General features: G+C 41.7%; 1 protein-coding gene across 25 annotated transcripts in view; it reads right to left on the reverse strand.

Annotated features, from left to right (window-relative positions):
- Positions 1-21,390, reverse strand: part of RyR (Ryanodine receptor) — a 127,415-nt gene that overhangs the window by 56,002 nt on the left and 50,023 nt on the right. For 20 of the 25 annotated variants that reach the window (XM_034981626.2, XM_069507040.1, XM_069507062.1 and 17 more), the window contains 26 exons: positions 20,860-20,975; positions 19,445-19,619; positions 18,734-18,837; positions 17,574-17,707; positions 16,779-16,865; positions 15,557-15,681; positions 15,032-15,214; positions 14,719-14,766; positions 14,093-14,210; positions 13,554-13,768; positions 12,372-12,519; positions 11,952-12,140; positions 11,444-11,575; positions 11,210-11,339; positions 10,975-11,123; positions 10,054-10,202; positions 9,378-9,540; positions 8,427-8,619; positions 7,774-7,854; positions 6,764-6,884; positions 6,226-6,319; positions 5,321-5,464; positions 3,838-3,994; positions 3,070-3,392; positions 1,458-1,612; positions 955-1,132 (listed from right to left, as the gene is read on the reverse strand). In XM_034981626.2, the coding sequence (XP_034837517.1) occupies positions 955-1,132; positions 1,458-1,612; positions 3,070-3,392; positions 3,838-3,994; positions 5,321-5,464; positions 6,226-6,319; positions 6,764-6,884; positions 7,774-7,854; positions 8,427-8,619; positions 9,378-9,540; positions 10,054-10,202; positions 10,975-11,123; positions 11,210-11,339; positions 11,444-11,575; positions 11,952-12,140; positions 12,372-12,519; positions 13,554-13,768; positions 14,093-14,210; positions 14,719-14,766; positions 15,032-15,214; positions 15,557-15,681; positions 16,779-16,865; positions 17,574-17,707; positions 18,734-18,837; positions 19,445-19,619; positions 20,860-20,975 (3,811 nt within the window). The remainder of the gene's footprint in view (positions 1-954; positions 1,133-1,457; positions 1,613-3,069; positions 3,393-3,837; positions 3,995-5,320; positions 5,465-6,225; positions 6,320-6,763; positions 6,885-7,773; positions 7,855-8,426; positions 8,620-9,377; positions 9,541-10,053; positions 10,203-10,974; positions 11,124-11,209; positions 11,340-11,443; positions 11,576-11,951; positions 12,141-12,371; positions 12,520-13,553; positions 13,769-14,092; positions 14,211-14,718; positions 14,767-15,031; positions 15,215-15,556; positions 15,682-16,778; positions 16,866-17,573; positions 17,708-18,733; positions 18,838-19,444; positions 19,620-20,859; positions 20,976-21,390) is intronic. The other 5 variants (XM_069507046.1, XM_069507058.1, XM_069507051.1 and 2 more) reach the window with 2 other exon arrangements.

Below are 21,390 nucleotides of genomic sequence, written 5' to 3' on the forward strand. Positions count from 1 at the left end.
GCAGCGTTGGAAAACCCCCCACTGGGTGGACGGACATCAGACGAGTCGCAGGGAGCGGCTGGATTCAGGCCGCGTAAGACCGTGGCATGTGGACCCTACAAGAGACCTATGTCCAGCAGTGGACGTCTATCGGTAGACGATGATGATGATGATGATGATGATGATGAACATCATACTAATCTTCATACTACCTATACAGGGTGTAACCAGAACGCTAGCGAAACTTAGCGTTATTGTTATATTACCTAAACACAATCCAATACCAATAACCATTTGCCTCATTTTGTAGTTTTAGTGATTTAGTATTTTTCAAACTCGCATTGTATAGCGGGTAAAACTCGGGTCAATGCCCCGCCTATGACGCGGCATTGATTCCGAGTAGTTTATTCATGCAACGTTCGTTGACCTCTAGTATCAATCAGATATTTATTTGCAATTTGTTTATATATATCTACCAACTACAACCCGGGTATCTTTAAAACAAGAGTGAATAGGCATCTTCTAGTCCGTCGCGTCCCATCTTAGGCCGCATCATCACTTTCCATCAGGTGTGATTGCGGTCAAGCGTTTGCCTATAATGAATTAAAAAAAAATATATATATATATATATATATATATATATATATTTCACTTTCTTTTTTGTGGTATCCATATAACACTAGGTGGACGGACGACATCTGACGAGTTGCAGGGAGCCGCTGGATTCAGGCGGCGCAAGACCGTGGCGTGTGGAAGTCCTTACAAGAGACCTATGTCCAGCAGTGGACGTCTATTGGTTGATAATGATGATTGATGTGGGTTTGGGTGGGAACTCTTTGGTTTTTCGGGATAAAAAGTAGCCTTTGAAATGAAATGAAAACAGACACACTTTAGCATTTATAATATTAGTTTGGATTTCTTAATGTAAATTTTTTGTACAATAAAGAAAATTTTACTTGAGTTTATTTTACTTACATCCTGCAAATTCATGATAGTATGGCCGAGGTCGTCAGCAACATTATTGAAGAAGGTAAGCATGGAAGTCCGGATGAACTCCGGACAGTTCTTGACGAGGGACTTCGCGTCGATGCCTTTGACCAGCACCTGGAGGCAGCGGACCGTGATGCGAACGTCTGGACCGAATGCCGCTAACCTGGAGAAAAGTGGAATGTAAAGTGGAAGAAAGCACGTTTTTTTGTTAAAACTTTCGCGTTCTCGTTTATGATTAGTTGGTGACTCAAAATGGTTAGCCCTCACTGAGAATTTTGCGTAGCGAAAGTCGGAACTAACGTTGCCGTCAAGTGTCCCCTATTTGTTCTTATTTGAATATTCTAAGCCTTTGTTCTCCAACAGTGCCCCCCTGTCAATGTCATTCAAGTCCCAAGAGAGCCTTGTCGCACTGTAGGATTACGTCACAAAGAGAGCGCTATACTAACTTCTTTACGTGGATAGGGTATAGACATATCAGAAATGGTTACCTGGACCGTAGTAAGCTCGCCAGTTTACAGAACAGTGCGGCGACCATCTCTTTCTCTTTCAAGCTGGCCGCACCGACGTTGTTCGTTGCCGTGGCAACCGCGATGAAGTAGTTGCGATGCGTGGAGAAGTATTTCTCCATCAAAGGCAATACCACCTATGTTACATACGTTATTATTATAAACAGTGAAATTTTAGTGGTTTTAGAGCCATGGTTCAGTGAATCACCTTAAGCAGTACCTACTATCGATTTCAACCATTTAAATTGGCCCTAATCTTAAAATAAAACAATTGAATCGAGAAATGTTTTTTTGGAAAAAGTTCGCGAACCAGTAGTAGTATCCCGCCACGTTCGCTCTGCCTCAGAACACGTGGCGCTCGGTCACTACTAATGTTTCTCACAGATTCGAGTTTGTGTCGATGTATTTTTTTATGGAGTATAGTTACGCTTAAGCTTTGACAGCCCATAAAAAAGCAAATTGGTTTGCACAAATCAGTATTTATAGTTCATACCTACATTAAGATTCATCATCATCTCGATCAACCCATAGCTGGCTCACTACAGAGCACGGGTCTTCTCTCAGTATGAGAAGGATTTGGCCATCCATAGTCCACCACGCTTAACATAACCAACCACACAAAAGCACAAAAGGGTGAATATGCCCTTTGCATACGATTTATTGCTAAGCAACTAAGCATGCACTAAGTACCTACAAAATTAATTTCCATCTACCTTCTTAAAATACTTAAGATCCGACTTGTCTTGCTTGCAATACAATAAAATTACACAAATAAAATAATAGAAGAGGAGAATTTCCAAAAATAGAGATACAAAGTGATCTAAAAGTAGGTACAGAAGATCTTTTTACAAAAAGAGAATAAGTAGAGGAATGATTCAAAGTAAACATGATCTGCAAAAAAATTTGGAACAAGTATAAAAAAGGTATTAAATTCAAAAGTTAAAAAGTTTAATGTTTAGGGGTACCTAAGTATTACGAACTAAGTTTAGTTACCTTAGTTAGTTATTAGGAAAAATGTTATCTCTCAAATATAAAACAAGTTTAACAGTAAGGGCACACGATACGTTTCCGCTGCTGTAGATTTGAGTATTGGGATTTTCCCGTTCCGGCAAAAAGTATGTCGTTGCAATGCTCCACCCCTCCCCGTCTCGTCTCTCTGGTTCCAAGTCTGTTGCGCATGCGGTCCGGTGCCGCACGACGTCGCAACGCATCATGTGGCATTGCACAGCGATTTCTATGTAGGATGACGCAGCGGCACCGCTCAGGCGCCGCACCGCCAACGCAACGTATTATGTGGCTTCAGAGTGGGGGCACGTGATGCGTTGCGGCGCCGCACCGGACTTGCAACCACCGAGACGAGCTGGGAAGGGGTGAATGCGAAGTCGGAGCGGCACCGCAGTAGTTTTTATTAACATACTGTCAAACGCTGCTACGGCGCCACTGCGACATAACAACGTTGCGGCGCCGCACCGCTCGTGTGCCCGCTGATACGGTGAAATCTTTGCGGTGCGGTGCCGCAACGCATCGTGTGCCTCCAGTCTCACTCTAGTAGGTAGGTACTTTGATAAAACATAAAGTCTAAATTGATACACACCTTAGAAACGAATTTAATATCCCTAGTGCTGGTCTTGAAGCTAGGTCGTCTGCTAAACGTAGTGGATGGTTTCAATAGCTTCATATTAATCGTAGCTCTATCGATATACGATATCAACTTCTCCAGAAGGGAGTATGCGAATCTGAGCTCTATTGCTACGCCCGTAGTGGTCTGTTCGGTATCACCCTGGGATGTTTTAGGCCGGTGTAGCTTGTACCCTTGGTATTGGAGGTATTTAAGGAACTCTTGCGATCGCTCTCGGTCCTTCTTTTTCTCTTTGTCGGTTAGGAGGTCGTATGGGACGAGTTGGGGATGGATTCCGCCTGCAAAATTGAAAAATCCTATTACAATGTAAAGGATTATTTAAATGATAAGCAAGCTTGGGAATGAGTTGCTTAACGGCTTTGTGATAGTTCTAATAAGTTTAATTTATGATTTTGTAAAGTGGTGATAGTAAAAAGAATACCCGGCTGAGTTTGTTGTGGGCTCTTCTCAGACCTGGGCGCGTTTGGAACCCTCGAACTTTAGTTTTGAGTTTGCGTAATAATTATCACCACTATATCTTGCAAGTCCAACAACTGACAATCAAAAAGTAATATATTACCTACTTTGAATAAATCGTTTGACTTTAACTTTAACTTATAATTTTGATATAAAATCATTTGACTTTGCAATTAAAAATTGCATTTTTAGCATTAACATTCTTATATTTTGATATTGATGAATAACAAAGAAGTTTGTATAGGTATCAGGCGTTTAACTTTTTACCTCCGTTAGTAACCAGTTCTTCCTTCTTCTTCTTGGCCCAGATGTCGTGTGCGTTCTCAGCCAGCCTCTCCGCCATGTTCTGCATCTCACGCGACAACGTCAGGTTGGTCATGTCCACGGGGTGCGGGTTGTAGTTGAATGGCGTCGCTGAGTCCGTCTGTGCGTACAAAATAAATATAAGCGGTGATTGGTTAACCTGTTGGTCTCCTATTCGGAGGATCAGGGGTTCAGTCCCGGGCATGCATCTCAGACTTTTCAGTGTTTTGTGCGTTTTAAGCAATTAAATATAATAGATAAGGAAACGCTGACTGAATAACTGACTGACTGACTGGTCTATAAACGCACAGCTCAAACCACTGAACGGATCAAACTGAAATTTGGCATGCACGACGTAGACATCCGCTAAGAAAGGATTTTCGAAAGTTTAACCCATTATGGGGTTAAATAGTGGATGGCCGGCAATATTGCCCCTATCCCCTATTTAACCTCCTAAGAGGTATGATGGGTATGTATAGGAATAGAACAGGAAATCATTTATCATAATTTAAATTTTAAATATATTTTATGGAAAAAATCAACGTTTGCAAAACCTCCTTGGTTTAGTACAGTCTACTTTTGCGTCTATTGAGTGTATATACTTAATAATAAAAGAAAGAAAGATAGAAAGGAAAGAAGAAAGTAAGAAAGAAGAAAACTACATGATATGTAGGTACGATACAGGAGAAAGAATATACACAAATCTCTGGTAAATTCACGCTTTGGTGTGCAATGGAAAAGAGATTTATCACTTATATCGAAGTAGGAAGATATTAAAGAAGATATTTTTTGCGAAATGAGTGAAGCGTAAAAGAAACAGAATATAATATTAATGATGTTTAGGAATAAAATATTACCGTATCTTCCTCCTGAATGCATGTAAAAAAAAGACAAATTGTTAGCAATACGAAATAATATCTTTTGGTATGACTAAAAAAATATAATTTCGTGTTTAATTCGCTGGGACAGACGTTTCTGGAGTGGAGACCGCATATAATCAAGCGCAGTGTGTGACGACCTCCAACCCGCTGGACTGACGACCTTAAGAAGGTAGCGGGAAGTGGGTGGATGAGGAAGGCGGAGGATCGTGTGTAGTGGCGCGCTCTTGGGAAGGCCTATGTCCAGCAGTGGACGCAAACAGGCTGATTGATTGATAGATGTCTGTCAATAGACCCGCAGGGTGTTTACGTAAAACTTTGCAATAGCGACAGCAACGCGACAGCAGTAGCAATGCGATAGTTCATTTGCTGTCTCTCTTCTTCTTCTTTTTAATTTGCTTTGTGGCTATTGCTGTCTCTCTCTAGCCGGACGTTTGACAGCATTGATCGCGAGATTTACGCCTGTCGCAAGCCTGTCGCGAGATACGTAATCACCCCGCCGTTTTCTGTAGTGAGCCGGCCATGGGTTGATCATGATGATAGAAGTCGTTGAATGATTGTATACTCACGACCGCGCCGCCAGATTTGGACTGTCTCCTCATAGAGCTGCGGTTGGTGCTGGGTATGTCCACTTCAGAATGTTCCACAGACCAGCCAATAGCCAGCAACGCCTTCAAAGATTCGCGCACTGGTTCCTTGTAACGCTCTTTTTCCTGCCAAAATTAAAAAAAAAATCAGAAGTAAACAAATTATAACAGTTGCCTTAAAAGACACCTCATTCATCAAAATCGGCCCAGTAGTTTATCCGCTACAGTGGAACACACATAGATACAAACATACATATGAAGGCAAAACTGCCACCGCCTTCATAATATTATGATGATTATGATGGTTGATGTTTTTTTTTTTTTAAAGAATATTAACCATGTTAAATGACTAATATTCCCCTTTCCTCTCCAAATAAGCGTCAGGCTTGTGCTAGGAGTAGGTACGACAATAGTGCAACGGGCGGGGTTTGAACCGGCGACCTTTCGGTTTTCAGTCCACTCCTTTACCGGTTGAGCTAATGATGATTAACCGTATAAGTCAGGATTACAACATATTAAATTAACCGACCGACCGACCGACCGACCGAACCGCCTTCGTGGGCGCACTTACAATATTTTCGCACTACGAGAGACAACACAAACTACCCTCAACAGTAACTATAGCATCCCTCATTTATGAGTCACGATAACAACGTCTTCTATGACTAGACAACCTTAACTAACCCTACCTAGGTCCCTACCTACATCGGCTCCTCCATCCCCATACCGGTCCCAGACCAACCATCTAACCTAGCACACCTCACCTAGTACCTATAACCTCAAACAACAGAAACCACATTAGGATACAACAACAATAATAAAACCTACAGTATGACACAGTGTCTTGTACTGAGTAGTGCCCTCGGTAGTATAGTAAATAAACTTACATAATCGTTCAGCATATTGTAAGGTTTGAGGCGAGGATGCGTTTTTTGACTGTCCGACCAAGATTCGCCGTACACCCAACCGTTTTCGATTTTCCTGAACAAAAGAAAATTATTGTAATGAAGAATTAGAATTCTGGTCAAAGATATTGTTATCGATTGACTAGCTATGCCCGCAACTTCACCCGCCTGGACCACACAAATTTCAGACCACTATTTTACCACTTTAGGGACTGAAATTTCAAACTTTTATTTTGTTACCGTTCATAAGAAAAATTCAGTAAAATTGTTTTTTTGTTTTTTTTACATTAGTATTTTCTGAACGGTACCAAAAGGTAAAAGGTAAAATACTGTAATGAGCGAGGAGCGGAGAGAGAGAGAGAGAGAGTGAGTAGTGGGAAGGCGAGGAGAGGAGAGGAGACGAGTATTCCTGTTGATTGATATAATTTAACTTCTTTTATTTCCGAGTGTTGTAACAATCCTTAAAGTTGAAGAAACTTGTGATTTCCAACCATATTATGTTTAATAGAAATAACCTTACCTAGATGCCCAAGCATCATGGTAATGCTCGGAGAATTTCTGCACAATGGTGTTCAGGTCATTGTTGAGAGCCACTGATGATGTGTTGATGGGTTGAGGGTCATACTGTGGATTATCAGCACCTGGAAAGTCAAATAGATACAGTTTTTTTATTCAATATAGGCACCCGCTTGACAACAATCACACCTGATGGAAAGTGATGATGTGGCCTAAGATGGGACGCATTTACCTAGAAGATGCCTATTCACTCTTGTTTTAAAATAACCCGAATTGTAATTGGTAGGAAACACAGATCATACAATGACAGACAATGATACATCCGTTGGTTTTTGGGCTTTATAAGAAAGTAATTTAGCGGGCGATGCAGAAGAGAGCTATGCTTGGAGTTTCTCTAAGTGATCAAATCCAGGAATGAGAAGAATCGCAAGAGACCAGAAAAACTGACATAGCTCAACGGCTTGCAATGAGCAGGGCACATAGTTCGACAACCGATTAATATTGGGGTTGAGTGCTCGAATGGCAAGCTCGCTCTGAAAAGAGCAGCATCGGAAGACCCCCTATGGCTAGACGACATCAAATGAATCGCAAGGAGCTCTTAGATTCAGGCGGTACAAGACCGTTCAGTGTGTTCAGTCCCTTCAAGGGACCTATCTCCAGCTGTAGTAGACATCTGTACGTTTAGTACGAGATTTTATGTCTCACCAACGTTAATAGTATTCGAGTGTCGAAACACTTCCGCGTTATAGTAAACTGGATCTTAAATGCCTTGTTTTAAAGCTCAAGTTTGTCTACACATCTACAGCCAGCACTCCAAGCGGAAACGTTGTGAAATTAAAATCAATAGCATTTAATTTTTGACTTCAATGCAAAGCTCTTTAGGTCCATTTTACTTTGACGTTATTGTGTTTCGACTATAGAATTCTAGCAACGCTGGTGAGACATACAATCTTATACTGAGCTAACTGTCGGTTGATGATAATAATGAAATTGACAAAAAAATTGTGGTCTCACCTGTAGTCTGCGTATTTTCTTTTCCATAGAATTCATCGTCGTAGTTCTTGGACAGTGAATAGTCTGGTGGTAAAGCGCAACCTAAAAGAGAAGATACCACTTGTAATATGTATAAAATCATCATTTAACATGAGATCTCAATACTATTATAAATCTCCTAAGTTGTATAAGTTAAGAAATACAGACATTGTAGGTAAATAAAAGTAGTAGACTAAAAAAGGCAGCCTTTCTTCTTAGATTCGTAGGTATCCTTTGTAATAATTTCTTACAAACTGTGCTGTTGTTTAATCACGCCTCAATATTCCCATTAAATTTCCAAGGCACTACTTATTTTCCGGTGAACCTACTGGTTCAAAAACATAGATTATAAACTTGCTAGAAGCACCGGATGGCTGCGCCACAAGAACGAGTCTTTAAAGTCTCTATGAAAGACCTAAGTCGTCGATGGATGTCTTTCGGTAAGTAGGTATCATCTAACAATACTTGGCAATGGAAAAACACAGGGTACAGCACCATAACGCACCGAAAAGAGCAACTGTCTCATTCCCCCCCTCCCCCCCTTTCCCGTGGAAGTTCCTACATTATTTCAGACCTATAATATTATCGTCGATGGCTCTCTTTCGGTATCGTCTAACAATACTATCAACACTTACCAATGGCAATAAGACAGGGTAACGCTTTCCCAAACAGCTCAGGCTCGTAATCCATCTTGCTCAAAGAGTCGAAGATGTTAGAGAACAGCATCATGGTCAGACGCTTCTCTTCATCAGAGGAAGCGCCATATATGCCTTGACCGCCCGTGCTGCCGTAGTACTTAGCGCACCGCTCGTAGTGGAGTGTTAGCAACTGCCAAACAAATAAAAAATGGGTATGATGCTTATGCAAGCTGTGATAGCCTAGTGGTTAGGACATCCTTCTAATCGGAGGTCGGGGGTTCGATCCCGGGCATGCACCTCTAACTTTTCAGAGTTACGTGCGTTTTTATCAATTAAATATCACTTGCTTTAACGGTGAAGGAAAACATCGTGAGGAAACCTGCATGCCTGAGAGTTCTCCATAATGTTCTCAAAGGTGTGTGAAGTCTACCAATCCGCACATGGCCAGCGTGGTAGACTATGCCCAAAACCCTTCTCACTCTGAGAGGAGACCTGTGCTCTGTAGTGAGCCAATGATGGGTTGATCATGATGATGATGAAAATGATGCTTATGTCAGAAATAAATAATTCCTTATGGATTTAGAGTCGGCGCGTGCCAGATCTTGGATATTTTATAAAAGCTGAAAGTTTCTCTGCGTATTGCCCCCAACACAGGGAGGCACAATCAGCGACTTTGAGGGGGAAGGGGAAAAATAAAACGCCTTGCGATCTACTGGTACGTCTTGTACTGACGTTAGCTACTGGCAGAATCTCGATACACATGCGAGTAGCTCGTTTTTGCTTTTGTGCGAGTAACAAGCATGTGTATCACCGGCTAAAATCAAACGCCTTGCGATCTACCTACTGGTATGCGTTGTACTAGTACGTGAGCTACTGGCAAAATCTCAATACACATGCGAGTAGCTCGCTTTTGCTTGTAACTAGCATGCTTTAGGATAGTAAACGTACCCGCAGCGCAACAGTAGTATATTCAGACAGGCGGGAGACATCCACGGTGAGTTTGCGAAGTAATTTCAAAAGCATGGAAGGTTGCATGGCCGCAGTCAGAGCTACGAGGAAGTCCGATACCGCTTCACGCTGGCCTTTCGTCAGCATGCGATTTTTGGACAACCTGATAAAAGTAAAACAAACCATTGAAGTGCGTGTCAGAACACGATTAAACGGTATTTTTTTCAAAAACTGTCTCAGTAACCTCATAAAGATTTTAAAATACCTAGGTAGCTATTTGTCAAGATATCACTCGAGGAGGTAAACCAATTTTTTTTTTCAACTTGCGCATTCCTTGTTCTAGAGGTACTTAAAAATTTCTTTTTTCCAAAATAATAAAAAATCTCTCTATGTAGCAGTAAGTACATTCTTTTACTGTATTAAATTTAAACCTTACAGCTCTTGTGGTTTTTTTTAAATGGCAGACAGAAAGTTTCTTATTTTGCTAACCAAAACCTTAAAATCCCATTGAAGTGTAATAGATAGTGATGACAACACACACATCTAAAGCAGAACATTAAAAATCTACACAAGCACATTGAATGAACTGTTCCCAAACAATTAAAACAAGTTGATTTAACTTATATATTTTCCCCTTATTTAAAAAACTTACACTTAATATTGACTATTTTCTCACCTATAAACAGTGTGTAGTGTAGCATCCAGCAGGCTAGCATAATTCTCTGCTTCATTATAGAAGTTGGCGTGCTTGATAAGAAGTGGCAAGATTGAGTTGCCTATGTACCGGTTCATAGACAGAGCCATATCTGATTCACAGCCGTCATTCTAGACAAACAAAATAACATAAAGATTATGTTATTCAAATGGAGAGATCATAAAATAATTTAAATGTAAAAAAAGTTATTAATGTTTATTGGAAATTTCTTATTAAATGAATTGGATTTATGTCCAAGGCTCTTGTCATTGTATTTTTATTAAAAAAACTCATGAAAACAAAGCAAATGAGTTCATAAATTATCATGGCATATACCATCAGAGAGTTCATCATACCCATCTCACAACTCCATTATTAGAGGCTCTTACCGGTATCATAATAATCATCTATTGTCAAACAAACATGCGGTTTGTATTTCAACTCAATTGGACAAGTGAACCTAGTCGAAAAATGAGTTACCAACTTCAATAGAATGATAACATACGAACAAAGCAATCATAATATAAAAAGCTTTTAAAAATATTGAAAATATGTTGACGGTATAAAAATGACAATAGCCTAGTGGTTAGGACGTCCGCCTCCTAATCCGAGGTCAGGGGTTCGATCCCAGGCACGCACCTCTAACTTTTCGGTGTTATTGTGCGTTTCTTTTAAGTAATTAAATATAACTTGCTTAAACAGTGAAGGAAAACATCGTGAGGAAACGTGTATGCCTAGAGTTCTCCATAATTTTCTCAAAGGTATTTGAAGTCTGCCAAGCCGCGATTGACTAGCGTGGTAGACTATGGTCAAAGCACTTCTTACTCTGGAGACCCGTATTCTGTAGCGAGCCGGCGATGGGTGTTTCATGATGATGATGATAAAAATGACAAAATAAGTTACTCTATCCAACATGGTGGCAGCTCTAAGATCCGGTAAGAAAGCTTCCTCAAGAAGTCTGTAGAATAACTCTTGTGTCTCGATACCGTAGACACGTTCCAAGAACAATCCAACACTTTGCTTGTGTCCGGGGATTAGGCCAGATGGCATATCTAAAAAAAAAATACATGGATAAGTACCTATAGTACGCGACGCGAGATGGCAACTTTGAATAAATAATTAGAATTTTGAATTTTACCAGATTTGGGTCTCTCTTCACCAGCTGCAGGGTTATTTAAAGTGAACCGTAGACTTAGAACGCCTTGTAGATCTTCTAGTGGAACCAGGGATCGAAGAATGGCTCTTGCTCGTAGAGATTCGTTCTTTCCCTATATAAACGATAAAACAGATATTATCAGCACCTTGCTTTAAAGATGCTTTATTTCTTTCTTTAGGCTTAGATATAAGATATCAATGATTTTGACTTCCTTACCAGAGCAATAACAGCAGCGTCAGGCGCACATCGGCCCAACAAGTCAACTAGAGTGCAGTAGAAGTTGAGTATTGCAGCGCCCGTATCAATATAGTCTTCGTCCTCGTCCGATTGGGGAAGTGGATGGCTGAACTGTAATAAAAAACCGTGGGGTGATTACGTAACAGCGGCTACGGAGAGACAGCAATAGCCACAAAGCAAAATAAGAAGAAGAAGTAGAAGAGAGACAGCAATCGAGCTCTAGTTCACCCTCTATCGGACAATCTATGAACTATCGCATTGCTACTGCTGTCGCGTTGCTGTCGCTACTGTAACGTTTTACGTAATCAGCCTGCTGGTCAGTGTGAGTCGGACTCACACACGAAGGGTTCTATTCCGTTCCATCGTACAAGATCACTTTCATATGCAACGCCGCAAGTTAGTGACGGACAGCGCCATCTACATGTGATGTATTAAACTAATTGTTTTTTCGTGAATTACGTGTTTAATAGATTGTGAGTAAACTTACATTCATATCGCCCTCTTCATAATTCAGTTTCCGTCTATCAGCGATCCTCTCGCTCATCTTGTTAGCATCCACAATAGCTTTCAGCAGCCCCTCCCCTTCACCGCGCAGCGCTGGGCCCAAGCACTCCGGTCTTCTGATCAAGAGACGGATGACTAGATTGGCGTTTTCTTCCACACTTTCGCCGTTTACCTAGAAACAGACCATCATAAAATTAAAAAGTTGAATCTAGATTAAGTACTTCTGGTGGTAAGAGATGGTAAGAAAGCTTCTATGGGGATTCGCACTGCCAATTTATCCCGACTGGTGGCGCAAACGCGAACTGTCCATAGAGAGAATAACATCTGTGGAACTGACTAACCTTGCAAATGAAAAACTATGGTGAAGAAGAAATAAAAGCGCGGGAACATATAAATTACTCACCCACACACAAAATCGTAAGAAGTCAAGATATCTCTCGCCTTCCACTGGATCCCAGCCAAGGTCAGGGTAGCCCTTCTCGATAAGCTCAGAGTTACTTTGCAGACCACAGCGTGATAGGTATACTGCGATCTTTTCTAGATAATGCTCTCTGAAAATGTGAGGAATCAAAGATTTGAACGTACAAAGTTACAGTAGCCGGCAAGAAATATTGTACATCGACTTTTAGAATGAGATTTCTGCTTTGTAGAGCGTTGTCTCTGTCACTCATACATACTTTATGACGTTTTGTTGATCTCAACGACAGAGACAACGCTCTTCGAAACCGCTATCTCTTTCTAAAGGTCGATGTTCAATATTTTCTGCCGTGTACTGTAGATGATATAATATGGCACATAGTTCGTACAACCGATAGACGTTGGGGTCCCAAGATGGAATGGCGACCTCGCACCGGAAGACGTAGCGTTGGAAGACCCCCCACTAGGTGGACGGACGTCATCAGATGAGTCGCAGGGAGCCGCTGGATCCAGGCGGCGCAAGACCGTGGCGTGTGGAAGTCCCTACAAGAGACCTATCTCCAGCAGTGGGCGTCTATTGGTTGATGATGATGAGGATGTCTATAGATGAAGGTGCCTATATATTTTTTTTTTATTTATAGACTAGCGCTTGGCTGCAATCAGACCTGTTGGCAAGTAATGATGCAGCCTAAGATGGAGCGCGCTTGCCTGGAAGATGCATATTCACTCTTAACTTAAAGGTACTCATATTAAAAGTAGAGGGGAAAATTGATGCCGGAATGGCGTCCCTGGTGGTTTGAATTAGAAACGAGGAGGAAAATCGCTTTACGAGTCCGTGGAATTTTGACTAAGTACCTAATGGTGCAGATCTTTCTACTATCATACCGAAAGGGTACGATACGATAATAGAAAAGTGAAGGAGGGAGGAGGTCCAAAATTCATGAGAACTTGTCGTACCTAGTTCCCATTAATTTCATTCGGAGTTGAATTTTCAAAAATCCTTTCTTAGCAGATGTCAATCCATTCCGTTTGGTTGAGATCGCGATAGTTTGAGCTGTGCGTCTGTCAGTCAGTCAGCTTTTCCTTTTATATAATATTTAGATATTTTTTTAGTATTATTTATTAGTTAGTGACTTGTTGATGTCGGGAAGTAATCAGAAAAACTAACCTCAAAGCCAAAGCCAGTTCAGTGTTCTCCATCAAACTGGAATAAGCAACGTCCAAAGGAGTAGACCCCCTCAAGGACGGCCTCGACAGTAAAATGTTAGAGTTCTCCAGCAGGAAGTCGAAGTGGTCAAACATGGCCTTCTGGTTCTGTCTACCCGTGCGACAGAAGTAGCAGAGGAAGCGACAACACGCTACCACCATCTCGTGAGAGGTGTCCTGTAAAGGAGTATGAACGTAGACATTTAAGTAAAATTTTGAAACTTTTTAAATTTATTACAGAGGATTTAGCTTTTCGGAGTTATGTGCGTTTTACGTTATTCACTTGCTCTAACGGTGAAGGAAAACACCGTGAGGAAATCTTCACATCTGAGAGTTCTCCACAATGTTCTCAACGTTGTGTGAAGTCTGTCAATCAGCACTTGTCTAGCGTGGCAGACTAACTATGGCCAATTCTTCCCTTCTCATTCTGAGAGGACACCCGTGCTCTGTAGTGAGATGGTGGGTTGATGATTATAGATTGTAATGAAAGGGTAATTTTACCTTTTCCTTGTCCTCGGGCGTGGGTTGCGCAGCGGTGGGCGCGTCGGACTGCGCTTGCGCACGTCTCCCCAAAGTGTTCATCATAACTGCCATTACGTTTTCGTGTACGCGTAGAACTCTACACAGATATTAAAAACCGACTAATTGCGAGTCCAACTCGCACACGAAGGGTTCCCCGCACCATCGTACAAAAAATCTCAAACCAGTAAAATAAAAAACTGCAAGTAAATGACGGACAGCGCCATCTTGATGTAATTTATTAAACTAATAATTATTTGGTCGGAATATAAATCTTTAATTGTTCATGTGAGTTTTCGAATTTTTTCTTTACTTGTGCTATAAGACATTGAGTACACCTACCAAATTTCATGATTCTTGGTCAACGGTAAGTCCTACCCAGGTTTTGATTCCCCCGAATTGATAGAAACGAAATTTGGCATGCAGATTATGACGTGGACATCCGCTAAGAAAGGAAAAGGATTTTTGAAAATACAACCCCTAAGGGGGTAAAATAGAGGTTTGTAATTTGTGTAGCCCACGCGGACGAAGTCGCGGGCAAAAGAAGTCCTTGGGGGAAATACTGGGATGCAGAACATGCTAGTATGAAAAAGAGATTAGGACCTTACCTAATTAAATCTGGATGCTGGAAGAACGTATGGTTGTTGACTAGTTTCCTGTAATGGAAAAAATAACATAATATCTCTTTCTCATGAGTTCTTCCCCTTCTTGATACATTTGCACCGGCAGCAAGACTCAAGTTATCATATTTCAGTTAAATTTTCGTTGCCATCAAAGAGCAGATATTTTTGTAGAAAATGTTAGATAGAAGAATCATATCTGGTAGAGATCTCTCATAGAGATAAGTGCTTCCCTGTTCGCTTTTACTAACTTTTTCTCTTTACTGTAAATGTTTTTGGTACAAATAAAAATAAATCTCACCATAGTCTCTTCCTCATGAGTTCCTCCTCTTCTTGGCTCATCTGTACAGGCAGTAGAGCTCTGATCTGGCTCAGGCCGACCCACATTTCAGCCACATCTTGTTTGGTCTTCGCATTGATGACGTATGTCTTTTCGAGAGCACGAATTAGTTCACCCACTGCATCGTATTGGCGAACGAGAAGACTAGAATAGAAAATGAATATCCATACTCCAGTCTCCATCCATACTAATATTATAAATGCAAAAGTGTGTCTGTCTGTCTGTCTGCTAGCCTTTCACGGCCTATCCGATTAACCGGTTTTAACGCGATAGTTTGCATCCCGGGGAAGGACATAGGCTACTTTTTATCCTAAAGAGTTCCCACGGGATTTTAAAAACCTAAATCGATGCAGACGAATTCGCGGGCATCATCTAGTTATAAAATAAAACATCTGACTGACGCTAGAGGTCAACGAACATTGCGTAGTTAGGTACCGCGGGGTCAATGCCGATCAATTAAAAATCTTGGTTTGCATAGAAGATTACCTGAACATCTCTCTAACAAGTTTCGGAGTTTCGATCTGCGACTCCTCAGCCCAAGTCACGATTGTCTGGATCAGCACCTTTCGGAACTTTTCCTCTGGCGATTTCTTCACTGGTTCTTCGATGGCCTAAAATATTTTCAGTTTGTAATCATCATCATCATTGTCAACCGACAGATATCCACTGCTGTACGTAGGTCTCTTGTAGGGACTTCCACACGCCACGGTCTTGTGCCGCCTGAATCCAGCGACTCCCTGAGAATTGTTTGAGGTCACCTCACATCTATTCTGCCCACGTAGTGGGGATCTCTGCTTTCCGGTGCGAAATCGCCATTCTAGCATCTAGGACCCCATCGTCTATCGGTTTTGCGAGCTATATATCCTGCCGATTGCCACTTCAGCCATTAAACACAACCCAACCCAAATTTGGTTAAGTTTCTTTGTTTCTTGCGCTGTTTTAAGATAGAGCGATGCGGCGGCGGCGGTGGCGGCGGGGTAGTACTAGTAATTTACCAAATTTTTCCAAACAATAATTCCATCGATTCAATTTATTTTATTTTAGAACTAGGATCAATATAGATAGATACTGCTTAAGACTAAGGCTACACGATGCCTTTCCGGTGCGTTACGGCTCCGCACCGATGTTTGGATGGATTTGAGTATCGGGTGCCATACGGGCACTGCGTTGTCCACGCACCACTCTCCTCGCCTCGTCTCTCTGGTCCCAAGTCCGTTGCCCGTGCGGTGCGGCGCCGCACGACGACGTACCGCATTGTGTGGCATGGTAGACTGGGGGCACACGATGCAAGATTTCACCGTATCAGCGGGCACACGAGCGGTGCGGCGCCGCAACGTTGTTATGTCGCAGTGGCGCCGTAGCAGCGTTGAACAGTATGTTAATAAAAACAACTGAGCGGTGCCGCTCCGGTGTCGTAACGCATTCACCCCTCCCCGCCTCGTCTCGGTGGTTGCAAGTCCGGAGCGCATCGTGTGACATGCCACAGATATTTCTATGTAAGACGACGTAGCGACACCGCTCCGGCGCCGCACCGCCGCCGCAACGCATCGTGTGCCCCCGCTCGTACAGCGATTCCTACGTAGGATGACGCAGCGGCACCGCTCAGTCGCCGCACAGCAAACGCAACACATCGTGTGGCTTCACTCTCAGGCGATTCACTTAGCCACCGCTCTAAAATCAGTATTTAACCGTATAATTTAATATTTACCTTCGCTTCTTCTTCTAGCTCCTTGACTGTATTTATGATATTGTAAAGTTTTCCGAAAGCACCAGTTTTTGTCTCTGGTTCTGGCTCCTAAAAAAACACAGACACTAATTAAAATGTTATAAGTACTTAGTTGTTCTATTTCATGAAGATCGTTTGGTGATGTTAGTGTGAGTGTACACATTGTTACAGTGTGCATGGAACTCAGGCTGAGATCTATAGAGCTTCGCTCAGACTTAAGTTTAAGTTCAAAGAGGACGGATTTATGCCAGCGATAAACTTAATGCTGTCTCGTTTTAACAGTGTTTTGAGTCTGAGCAAAGTCAAAGTGTGGTCTATAGATAGCAATCTAATACTGAAATCGATAGAGCGTACTTTGACTTCGCTGAGACTTAAGTTTCAGTTCAAAGAAGACGGATTTATGCTGTCTCGGTTTAACAGTGTTTTAAGTCTCAGCAAAGAGTGCTCTATAGAGCTCTATAAATCTAAGGGTGAGACCTATAGAGCGCACTATGACTTTGCTTAGACTCAAGACAGAGTTAGAAGGAGACAGATGTATATTTCTCACATAAATCTGTCTCGGAGTTATGTGCGTTGTAAGTAATTCAAATATATCAATTGCTTTAACGAAGCAAAACATCATGAGGAAACCTGCATGGCTGAGAATTCTCAAAGATGTGTGAAGTCTGCCAATCCGCACTTGACTAGCGTGGTAGACTGTGGCCAAACCCTTCTCACTCTGAGAGACCCGTGAGCCGGGTGATCATGATGGTGATGACTGATGAGCCAAGAGCTTACGTCGCCGTCGGGTTCTTGCAAAGCGTTTAGCGAGACGTGTATCATGAGGCTCTCGTGGAACTCGTTCATACGCGCGATCAGGTCCTCACCGCACGGGCAGTTCTCTGGATCGTCATCTTCCAGATGTTTGAAACCTTGGATAGAAGAGAATACTGACTAAAGCTGTTCCGTAGATTAGGCATAGATTATGTTGAAAATTAAAAACACTACAGTACCGCCACTTTTATAAGTTACGGCGATGTACGAGGGTCATTCAATAAATAAAGAGACAAATGGCTATAGCTCAAAAACGGTTTAAATTGTCCTGAATGACATTGTGAACAGTTCCAACCCTTACTTGAACTTCTTAAGCTATCATTTCAACAGTAATTCTTCTGTTATCACGAATAAGTCCGTCAATCTCAAAAGAGCCTCAATAGCTCAACCGGTAAAGGAGTGGACTGAAAACCGAAAGGTCGACGGTTCAAGCCCTGCCCGTTGCACTATTGTCATGCCTACACCTAGCACAAGCCTGACGCTTAGTTTGAGAGGAAAGGGGAATATTAGTCATTTAACATGGCTAATATTCTTAATATAAAAAAAATTCCTTGAATCCAACGAGGGACCAGAAACTTCCACTGGATGTCCACATCGGGGTTCATCACCACTTGTTCGGCCATTTTTAAACCGTACCCACTTGTAAAAATTCGCATGGTTCATACACTTTTTTTACTTAACACCCACTTAACACCCCAAATGTCAACCTCACCTGCACGCGGTGCCCCCTGCGAATCAGCGAACGAGGATATGACGACCGAAGAATGGCGGGATAACCATTCCAAATGGCTTGGCTTTAAATAACACAGACCAGAGACGGGCAGCAGCGTCACTGGTGCGAAATGGCCTACAGCCCTGCGCTGACCAACCCGCCTGCCCAGCGTGGTCAGTATGGGCATTACTTCTAATGAGCAGCGCCAACAGACAAAGGCCCCCAGTTCCCGGCAGCCCTGCTATTCCCGATTAAGGTTGTGGGGAGCGGGTGGATGAGGAAGGCTGAGGACCGTGTTTGGTGGCGTGCTCTTGGAAAGGCCTATGTTCAGCAGTGGACGCAAACAGGCTGATGGATTGGATTGGACACACTTTTTATAAGTGACGCCCTACAATAGATTCATGATACATACTCAATATAGCGTTCATTTGTTCCCGTGGTGGACAACGGAATTCTTTAGTTTTCTTAGCAGCGACAGCACTAGGGAGATCAGATTGCTTGATTTCTGTATAACGTCTGCAACAAAAAGACTATGTTAGCGTTTAAACTATCGTGAGTGATTTCCATATTATACATATCTTACGCCCGGCGTTAGCCTGACTAGTTTCGAACCCATCCGGGGTCCATTTTCAAGGAGTCGACTAAACACGTGAGTTCAGCCGGGTGTAAGATGTGTATAAAAAGACTATGTGCTAAATTCTGTTGTACACAATCTCTAAACTGAACTAAAATGGCATCTACTGTTGTCCGTTTCATAATGCTCCCTGAATGAAAGGATGGCACTGGACTTAGATTTGTCAATTTAGTTTAGTTGAGAGAGTTAGCCACAATAATAACTTTTGGGCATCCTTCATCCTGCGCCGGTTTGAGCTTTTTTTTTAATAGAAATAGCGAGCAAACGAGCAAAAATCGAGCAGCTCTAAAAAACTAAGTGAGTTAAAAGTGGTCTTATCTAAAGTACGCGACTGGACAGGTCGACATAGCAATCGGGGTGGGGACGCCTCGCACACCCGCACAAGCCCCGCGCTAACCTGGTGTGGGATAGCGTGGGTGACGTGCGGGTATGTGGGGCATCCCCCCACCGTACAACCCAATTGCAATCTCGAGCTGTCGCGGACTATACCTCAGTTGATCAGTCTGCAGGTCGCCGACAAAGTCGTGCGCGAAGGCAATGATGAACTCCACCCGGTGCCGCAGCTGCATGTCGTTGAGATGCTGCAGCAGGTAGCACATCTGCAACTTCGCGCCCTCCGCCATCTTCATGTGCAGCAAACCTTTCCTGTGCTCATCTTTACCCTCTAAAAGTATTATTACCATTCTCTAAAGTCCCATATGGAAAACTTTGCTACTTTTGAAAACAACTTTTACTTACTTGAGAACAGTGTTGGCATTACTCGATTAATTTTTTAATCCATTAGTTAATTTGATTAATTTTAATCAGATTAAATTAATCGTGACTAAACTTAATTGCGATTGAGTTAATTGCGATTAGTATAGTAATTGTAATCGCGATTAATAAAATAATCATTAATCGTTAATTTGATTAATATTTCAGACAAATTAAGGTAAGTATTTATAAAACAAGCAAAAAAAAGTTTGAGCTAGCGTAATTGGGAATTATGGGACCATCTCGCAAACTTGGTCTATCGATTACATTAATTTTAATCGTTAGTTGCGATTAACTGTTTAATCGTTAATTTTTAATCGTTAATCAGATTAACTTTTTGCCAACACTGCTTGAGAATTATGAATATAAAACCTTACATTTGAATCTGTGTTTTTGGTCTGTAATCTAAACTCATCAAATGAATTGGTAATGCCTTTCCCGTATCCGTGTTTCCTGCCATGTAAGTATACCTAACCTAAATACTTTCAGGGCAAAAGTGAATAGGTATCTTTTAGCTATCTTAGGTATCTTTTAGGTATCGCTTGCTTTTTTTAAAGCATAATTTTTGTCATATACCTACCAAGCCTATTTACGCAATAAAAAAACCGGTCAAGTGAAGAAACCGGTCCGGAGAACCGGACTCGCACACGAAGGGTTCCGTATTATCGTGCAAGAAATAATACTTTTGTTCTTAGCGGCTATTTTTTAATTTTTATTATTTATTATTATAGCGGCAACAGAAATACCTATAGGTACATTCTGTGGAAATTTCTACTCTCTATCTATTACGGTTCACGAGATATAGACAGCTGAGAGACATACAGACGGACGGACAGCGGAGGCTTTGTACTTATTCAATTTCTTCAATAAACTAAAATCCAAATAGTGCTCCAAATTACATAGATTTTTTAGTTTGAATTGCGAATGATAACTAATTTAATTATTTCTAATGTGGGTAGGTTTAACAAAAACTCTATTCTCAAATTATTCTTATATAAGTATTCTCAAAGGTGTGTGAAATCTGCCAATCCGCACTTGGCCGGCGTGGTAGACTATGACCAAAACCCTTCTCACTCTGAGAGGAGACCCGTTATAGTGAGCCGGCGGCGATGGGTTGCTAATGATGATGATGAACATTAAGTTTAAAATACCTTTGTCAAAAGTAGGGTCCCAAGTCTCAGGGTTGATCATGATGAGCAGCTTTTCAACGTCTTCATCTCTCATCATGCCCACTAACAGCAGACGGTCTACGAGTTTTATTAATGGCCTGAAAGAAAAATCACAATTTGTATTTTGCCTTTTAGAACTTTGAAGGTCGCAAGGAAGTTACAAAAAGCTGGGCTTCGTAATCCAATCCAATACAGAAAGCTAAATCTCTTCAGGGCTCTTGACCAAGGCGCGTTGGAAACCCTCGTAGCTTTAGTTTTAAGTTTACGTAATTATAATTATCACCACTAGATAATATCATCCTACAAATCCGACAACTGACTATCAAAAAGAGTACAATATTGATCATAATCCATATCCATACTAATATTATAAATGCGAAAGTGTGTCTGTCTGTCTGCCTGCTTTTCACGGCCCATCCGTTTAACCGATTTTGATGAAATTTGGTGCAGAGGTAGCTTGAATCTCGGGAAAGGACATAGGCTACTTTTATCCTATATATCCTATATCCCGGA

The sequence above is a fragment of the Maniola hyperantus genome, chromosome 25 (assembly GCF_902806685.2).
Source record: "Maniola hyperantus chromosome 25, iAphHyp1.2, whole genome shotgun sequence".
NCBI classification, from domain to species: domain Eukaryota; kingdom Metazoa; phylum Arthropoda; class Insecta; order Lepidoptera; family Nymphalidae; genus Maniola; species Maniola hyperantus.